The sequence below is a fragment of the Pteropus medius genome, unplaced genomic scaffold (genome assembly GCF_902729225.1).
Source record: "Pteropus medius unplaced genomic scaffold, Ma_sr-lr_union100, whole genome shotgun sequence".
Taxonomy (NCBI): Eukaryota; Metazoa; Chordata; class Mammalia; order Chiroptera; family Pteropodidae; genus Pteropus; species Pteropus medius.
Genome location: NW_024344377.1, coordinates 1,066,562 through 1,074,265, shown reverse-complemented (window position 1 = coordinate 1,074,265; position 7,704 = coordinate 1,066,562). Strand labels below are relative to the sequence as shown.

Genomic DNA, 7,704 nt, shown 5'->3' with positions numbered 1-7,704 from the left:
AGGTTCTGCCACGGGCAGGGCTGCAGTCGCTCAACTCACCGCGGCTAATGATATTATAAGCGCTCTACTGAATAACCCCGGCGGCGCGGGCAAGGAGGGACCCGAACTGCACCGTCATGGTGCAGCGTCTGGACATTTGTGGGGACTGATTCCAGAGTCTCCTCTCACTCTTGGCTGCATTTGGGGGCACCGTAGAGGCATGGATTCCGGGATCTCTTGATCGATGGGTCCGTGGCTGCACAGCCAGGGGGTGGGGTGGCCTGAGCGCCTCGGGGCCTTGCCTCGCCTTCCTTTCCTTGAAGCTTGTGTAGACGGCTGTGCCCGCGAACCGTCTGGCCTCCGCCGGGCTGATTCTAGATCCGGTTAAAGCTGACCTGGGAGTTAAACAGGTGAGAGCCAGGGCTCCGAGGGGGCCCTGAGGACACGCGAGGGAACCAGGTTTATTGAGCGCCTCACCAGGCTTCTGCAAGGCAGCATCGATTCGCCCAATTCTAGGAATGAGGAAGCCGAGGCTCAGACAATTTAAGTACCCCGTTCAAAGTCACCCCGCCAAGGTGCAAATCGATTTCGCTTAATTCTGAAACCTGCCCTCACCTCCTTCTCCCCTTCCTGAGAGCAAAGTGCTTCTATTTCTGCAGCGACTTCGTGACCTCCAGTATTTGCCAACAAACAAAACAAAACAATCCACAAGCATCACCTATGGAACAGGAGGGCCGGTGGTGGGTTATTCAGCAAAAGTCTGCCTAGTATCTACTATGAGCTCCTAGTGGTTTTAGGCTTTTGGGTGCTTTTGTATTTTTACTAAAGGCGATCCTCAAAACAGGGGAAGCCGGGAGATGCTAACGAGAAGTTCATTTCACCTATGAGGACAGTGACGCTCTGATTGGCACTGGAATTGTCCAAGTTTAAGCAGGGAGAAATGGTGGTGCTGGGACTCAATCCAGGATTTCTCGAAACAAGATCTAGGGCTCTTCTTTCCTCCCCACCCCCAGCCAACGATCATGATCCCGCGGCCCCGTTTGGACTGTGACAGGGGTGGGATCTGGAAGAGCAGAAGTTGTCTGCTCCCGGCCTGGCCTCCCGACTAAGCTCCCAAGAATAGCATCAGTTCCAAGGCGCATGCTTCTAAACCCCCACTCCCCCGTGCTCGGCGCATCCGTTTGGGGACTCCCAGACCTACTTGCTCGCGGGTACAAGAAGAGGTGGGAGGTTGGGGGAGGGTCGTGTAGCAGCCTGTGAGAACTCTTCCAAGGGTACGAGGACCCGCCGCCCGAGGGCGTCGGGCCACACCAGCTCCAGCTTGGAGACCCGAGCAGTCCCTGCCCCTCGACAGGGCTGGGGTCCGAGCTGCCACAATGGCAGGAACCTGGGCGGGAATCTATGCTGCTTTCGGCCCCGGCTGTCCCCGGGTAGACACAGCAGATACCTGCCTGGCCCTCGGCGCACTCCGGGGTGCACAGGCGCTGCTTACATTGCCTGAGCTTTTTGAAAATTTCCGGGGCCGCTCGGCGGCGCTGCGATTGGCCGCGTCCCTGTAACCTCTATGCAAATGAGGCCGCGCCACCTCTGCGCCGCTGGAGACCCAGCGAGCTGGTGGTGGTCAAAGAAGGGGCATTCGCGCTGGGGCTGGGCGGGCGTACCCAGAGCCCGGCGGGCAAGGAGCCCCGCTCAGCCGTCCCGTGTCCGCATGTACCCCGCGCCGAGGGGACGTCTCGCCAGTTTCGTCGCCCCCTCCCCCTGACTCCCCTCCCCGCCTCCCCCCGCCCCCGCCTGCCTGCCTGTACCACCTTCCACCCAGATCGTCTCTAAAGGGAGTTCTTGGTTTCCTCCGATTTCTTATGAACCCAGGATGGGCAGCAAGGAAGATGCGGGCAAGGGGTGTCCGGCGGCCGGCGGCGTCTCCAGCTTCACCATTCAGTCCATCCTGGGCGGGGGCCCCTCGGAGGCGCCACGGGAACCCGCCGGCTGGCCGGCCAGGAAGCGCAGCCTGTCCGTGTCCTCGGAGGAGGAGGAGCCGGACGACGGCTGGAAGGCACCCGCCTGCTTCTGCCCAGACCCGCACGGCCCCAAGGAGCCCGGCCCCAAGCACCACCCCCCCATCCCCTTTCCTTGCCTGGGTAAGGATCGCAAGCCGCCGGGTCGGCAGCAAGCAAGCTCTAGGGGAGGGAAGCTGTGCCGGGACTCTCGCGCGGGGCCCCCCTTTGGCCAGAGCCGCGGCCGCTCGGGTCCGGGTCTGAGGGGAGGACACGCGCGCGGTGCTGTGTCCTCGGCCCGGCGGGCGCTCGGGAGGAGACCGGGACGCGGTCCTGGGGAAGGCTGGGGTGAGGGAGAGTGTACCATAGCGGCTGGCACAGGGCGGGCCGCACATCCGGCTCTGCCCTCAATATCCCCTATGCACGGGTGACACTTTCTCAACACGAGGTCTGGAAGTCGGGGCTGAGCTGTCCGTCGGTCTCTACTGCAATCTCAATCAATCTCAATTTCAATCTCTCTCTCTCCTTTCTCCCTCTCTCTCCCTCCTCCTGCTCCTTCTCTGAATGATCAGCACTCCGAGTGATTGACAATGGTGCCTTTCAGAGATGGTTCCTCTTTACAACATCTGACGGAGGGGAGCCCCGCGTTAGCCCTTAGCATGATTTCCGAACAAACGGCCTGTGAAATGATGCCAGCCTATAAAGCTCGGAGAACTCTTCCAGCTCAGTTATTACAAGGCAAAATCACCTTTAAAAATGATGTTAATGTTCCCCCTCCAAACCTCCTCCCCCTTATTGCTAATTGTCCTTCCATGAAACTGGGAGCACAGAGACCCCAGACTAGAAGCAGCTGGATCTCTCTCCTGTTGCTTTTTAAAGGCCGGGGTGCTGGGCTGTGGGTTCCAGCGAGAGGGAGAAAAGGAAAGGGTTGGGACCAAGGCCGCGGCCTTCTGCCGGCTAGAGCTGGGGGGGGTGTCTCTGAGGCTCCCCAACTCCATGGCCTCCCTGTCTGTTCTCACTCCCCAGGTACCCCCAAGGGCGTCGGAGGCGCAGGGCCCGCGAGCTCGGAGCGCACGCCTTTCCTCTCTCCTGCGCACCCGGACTTTAAGGAAGAGAAAGAGAGGCTTCTGTCCGCGGGCTCGCCGTCGCCGAGGCCCGAGCGGCCGCGGGACGGCGGCGCGGAGCGGCAGGCGGGCGCCGCCAAGAAGAAGACGCGCACGGTCTTCTCGCGCAGCCAGGTGTACCAGCTCGAGTCCACCTTCGACATGAAGCGCTACCTGAGCAGCTCGGAGCGCGCCTGCCTCGCCTCCAGCCTGCAGCTCACCGAAACCCAGGTCAAGACTTGGTTCCAGAACCGCCGCAACAAGTGGAAGCGGCAGCTCTCGGCCGAGCTGGAGGCGGCCAACATGGCGCACGCGTCGGCGCAGACTCTGGTGGGAATGCCGCTGGTGTTCCGGGACAGCTCGCTGCTGCGCGTGCCCGTGCCGCGCTCCCTCGCCTTCCCGGCGCCGCTCTACTACCCCGGCAGCAACCTCTCGGCCTTACCGCTCTACAACCTCTACAACAAGCTCGACTACTGACCGGCCCGCCGGCCCCGCGCCGCCGGGCGCGCCGCCGGCCATCCGCGAGCCTGGCGCGGGCCGCCCCCCTCCCAGGGCTCCGGAGCACCGCGGCGTGTCGCCAGAAATATTAAGAAATACACCGTGTGTATTCATTATCTCTTATTTATGGCCTCTGCCCTACTTTTTGTTTTGATTGTTTCGGGTACTTCTCGGCATTCATCAAGCCAGATCCCCCGCTTTCTACCCCAAACCTTTGAAAACCATTTTGGAGGGAATAGTCTCGGGTGGTGGTGGGAAAGGGATTTTTCGCCAGATCGACGTTAATTGGTAGGAACAAAATTAGAAAACCACCACCCAGAAAACCAAACAAACAGGCACACTTCTCTCCCCATATATACACCTGTATATATGTTCATGCACACAACGCCGGCCACACCAGCCCTTGGGGGCTTTGGACAAGTGACGTCTCTTTTGGTTCCCCACGTCCCGAGGATGGGTAAGGGCGAAAGGGGGAGATTTCAGATCTGTAAATATTTTTAAAGAGGAGAAAAATAAAACATTTTAAGCATCGTTGCTAACTTTGGTGGCATTGGTTGCCCCGCGTGCTAACACGGGGAAGGTTTTCTCGGTTTTAGGTGGAGGGGCTTGTGGGTGTGCGTTTAGAAGAAGGCTTGCGGGCCCCACGTGGAGGGTGGGGCCGAGGTCAGGGGTTAAAGGTTGGGACGCTGGCGCGGTGGCCGCGACACGTGGGCTGGAGCCGCTCTCCCTTCCACTTCCTGGTGCCCAGTCTTGGAGCTGCCTGAGGCCCACCCCGGCCGAATCCAGCTCCCGAGCCCACGCGGAGAGGGACAAAGACAGGAAGGCAGGCCTCGCCGCCGAAGCGGATGCCTTCCCGGAGCGAGCATCTTCCCCAAACCCGGATCGCCTTGAGCTTGGCGGCAGCAGGGCGTCGTCGTGCGACGTGGCTCAACCAGTGACACGAGCTTCCTCTCCAAGGGCGCAGGGCAGGTGAGGCGGCGTTGCCTGGACCAGGTAAAGAGCCCGCTTTGCTCGTCCCCCAGCCCGGCGCCGGAGGCTTGCAGCCTCGCTCAGTTCCCGGGAGGGTGGCACCGTCATGAATTCCGCGCAGCATGGGAACTGGGCGCAGAAAGGCGACACTTTGGTTGAGGAGAGATCTGAGGCTGGAGACTAGGCAAAGAAAGCGCGAAAGGCAAAGGCGCCGTCCCCACACTTGGTTGTTGTTGCTGTTTATATTTTGCGTCGTACGTGGCTAAACGGCCGGATCTCGGGCAAGCACGTGGCCGCTCGCGCTGAATGGAACCGTGGTGCGCAGCCAGGGCGCTCACGGACTTCCGTGCTTTTGACACCTGCCGTTCGTGTCCGCGCCGGGAGGGCGCGGCACCGACAGAATAGACGCGCGAGTGTCATACAAATCCCAGCCTTGCAAAGTTACATCGCAGCCACCTGTTCCTTGTAAACGTCAGAAAAGGAATCCTTAGTTTAGGGGAGACGGAAGGTTCGGTATCACGTGGGATGAGCTCCCCAGTCCTTCTGCCTGCGGGGGTCCCCCTGAGCCGTTGCAAAGGTGTCGGGAGCCCGCAGCGCAGGGGAACATTTGTGTGATAGACTTGTCTCTTTGAAGCGAGAGGCATCGAAATCATATCTGCATTTTATGAAAGTGTACAGACTATCTGTAAACCATCTGTTATTCGCAGAATTCTGTATAAAATTCCTGGTCTCATGTCCATTTCGAGGTCATATTTTTTTCGTACTCACATTAGATTTCATAAAAATCACAATTTATTTCAAGGTGACATCAGAAGGATGTTACCCAAGAACATGCTAAGTTAGTGCAGTTGCATGTATTTCAAATGAGTTCAATTCAATAAATATTTACTGGGCCCTAGTACTTGCTCAGGACTATGCTAAATGTTAAATATTCAGAGAGAAAACAAAAGTGACACTGGATCCATTTTCTTCTGATTTATTTGGTGCACGTATTTTATTTCAGTGAACTTTCTTTCCAGATGACCTACTTTTAATTCTTCATTTCCTCTAAAGTTTGCTATTTGAATATTTCATGCAGAAATAACCAAATTGCTTCCAAGGAGCTACTTGTACAGGAATATTCCATCCATATAATTTTTGTCTGCATTTCAATTGATTGGTTTTTTTTTTTCCCAAGAGATCATGGTTTCGAAAATATTGGGTCACTATATCTTCCTTAGACTTACTTCTCTTACAAGAAATGGTTTCCTTTAGCCACTGCAGTCACTTACTTGCCCTTCTGATTTTAAGAATGATCCTTTTTTAGTTTCTCATATAGTAGGTATTTCACTCTTTTTACTAATCCAGAAATTAGCAATCAGAGGTGACTTAATGTAATTAGTTTCTAGAATTCCTCTCAAAATGTTATTAACACACACACACACACACACACACACACACACACACGACTTTCATTTCAATTTAAAATATTGTTCAAGACTCCATAGTGGCCAGATTTCCTATCTCAAGACTATCAATTCATTTGAATAATCAGCAAAACCATCAGCCTCCTTTCAGGTTCTAAACTAGATTTAAAAGATTGACGTTTCTTAAAACTCAAATCGAGTCCGGCTGCAACTACATGCCCAGAGGGACCTGAATCATACACACACTGGATAATGAAATACACTTAGATTTTATTAGAGGATAACTCATGCTCAGAATTTCGAAACGCTAATAGGATTAAATAAACAACTGGGAGAGGGAACCAAATAAAATTATTTGGAGCTAAAGTTATTTTGCCAAAGTTAGAATGGAGGCAAGGCACTGCATCTTAAAATTCTTAACCTAGCCATTACCTTGTTGAAAGAGATAGAGAACCAAGTATGAGGACTTGTGAGGCGGGAGGGCAAGGATCTGTCCTATTAGCAGTGATATCATCAATACAGTGGGGAGAAGGGTAGTTGGATGTTTATTTACTGTGTCAAGATGTGCACCTGAGTTAGCGTAGGTGAATGCATAAAGACCAATATTTTTTTCTCTATTAATGTACCTTAAAAGTTAAACACTTTAATCAACAATTTCCTTTCACTTCATACAAAGTCACATGATTTTTTTTTCACATAAGGCAGTGAAAAAGAGGTTATAACATGGATTACATTGAAAATTTTCACTGAGTTTTTGATATTCAAGAGTAACTGCGTCACAGCATTCTAGTTACAAATTAAGTATTGCTTGTCTTTCATGGAGATCAAATCATTTCTTATTATGGAAGCAACCCTCTTGATTCTCCTATTTGTGGAGGATTCTAGAAATAGAAAATGGAGTAAACAGCTGGAAACATTAGGGAGTTGTTGGGGTGGGTGTGGGGTGGACAGGGAGAAGCTTGTAGCTGTCATTTAGGACCCTATTTAAACATATGTCTAAAAGAAGCTTTTGAGCTTTAACACATTGCAAATTGTTTCCCAGTCTGTCCACCCACCAGACAGGGAGTTCCTCCAGAGCAAGGACTGGTCTAATTAATGCATCTTCCCAATCTCTCACCAGGCCTGGCATACGGTGGATACTCAATAAATGTTTGCGGAAAGATGTAATGGAGAAAGCAAGCCTAGTATAAATAAGGATGAGTTCCCATGAGATCAATAGATTTTGAGACAGTGGGAAATGAGACCCTGGTTCCTAAGTGGAAGTTACAGGAAATGAGAAAAAAAATCAGGTCAAAATAATGCAATTTATTAGAGTAAATATTTCCTTCACCACTCCAATTTTTGGTTAACTTCATGGGAGTATGTATGTCCAGTGAAAGGGAGAATAATTTAGCTCTATGGGAGTATTGACCAAAATGGGGTTCTTGTGTCTTCAAGATTTAACTCAGACGGCAAAGGCGCCACGGTTAGAACTGGAAAGAGCATCTTTCCCACCTACTCTTCAGGGTACAGGCAGGGCGTCGGCCTCAGGGAGACTACATTTCCCAGCGTAGCGCACACGTACCCGAGAAGGGCGTGACGCAGCTTTGGCGCGATGCTCCTCGGGAGCTGTAGTTTTCACTCGTCCAGCGCGAGCCGGGTGCCTCAGCCCTTTGGTAAAGCGAGACCACGTGATCGGAAAAGCAGCGATTTGCCTTTGAGCCGGAAGAGGATGACTGGGTTGACCGACGCCCGGTTTCCGGGCGAACCAATCGG

At 53.5% G+C, this 7,704-nt stretch overlaps 1 protein-coding gene across 2 annotated transcripts; it reads left to right on the top strand.

The window, feature by feature from the left end:
• Positions 1–1,561: 1,561 nt before the first annotated feature.
• On the top strand, positions 1,562–4,989 carry HMX2 (H6 family homeobox 2). 2 transcript variants are annotated; one of them, XM_039870894.1, is made up of 2 exons: positions 1,562–2,117; positions 3,000–4,989. In XM_039870894.1, the coding sequence occupies exons 1-2, from the start codon at positions 1,850–1,852 to the stop codon at positions 3,551–3,553; spliced, it is 822 nt and encodes a 273-aa protein (XP_039726828.1). In that variant the 5' UTR covers positions 1,562–1,849; the 3' UTR covers positions 3,554–4,989. The 2 variants fall into 2 exon arrangements, with proteins under 2 accessions (XP_039726828.1, XP_039726826.1); XM_039870892.1 differs by having other exon boundaries at positions 1,794–2,321.
• The last annotated feature ends 2,715 nt before the right edge of the window (positions 4,990–7,704 follow it).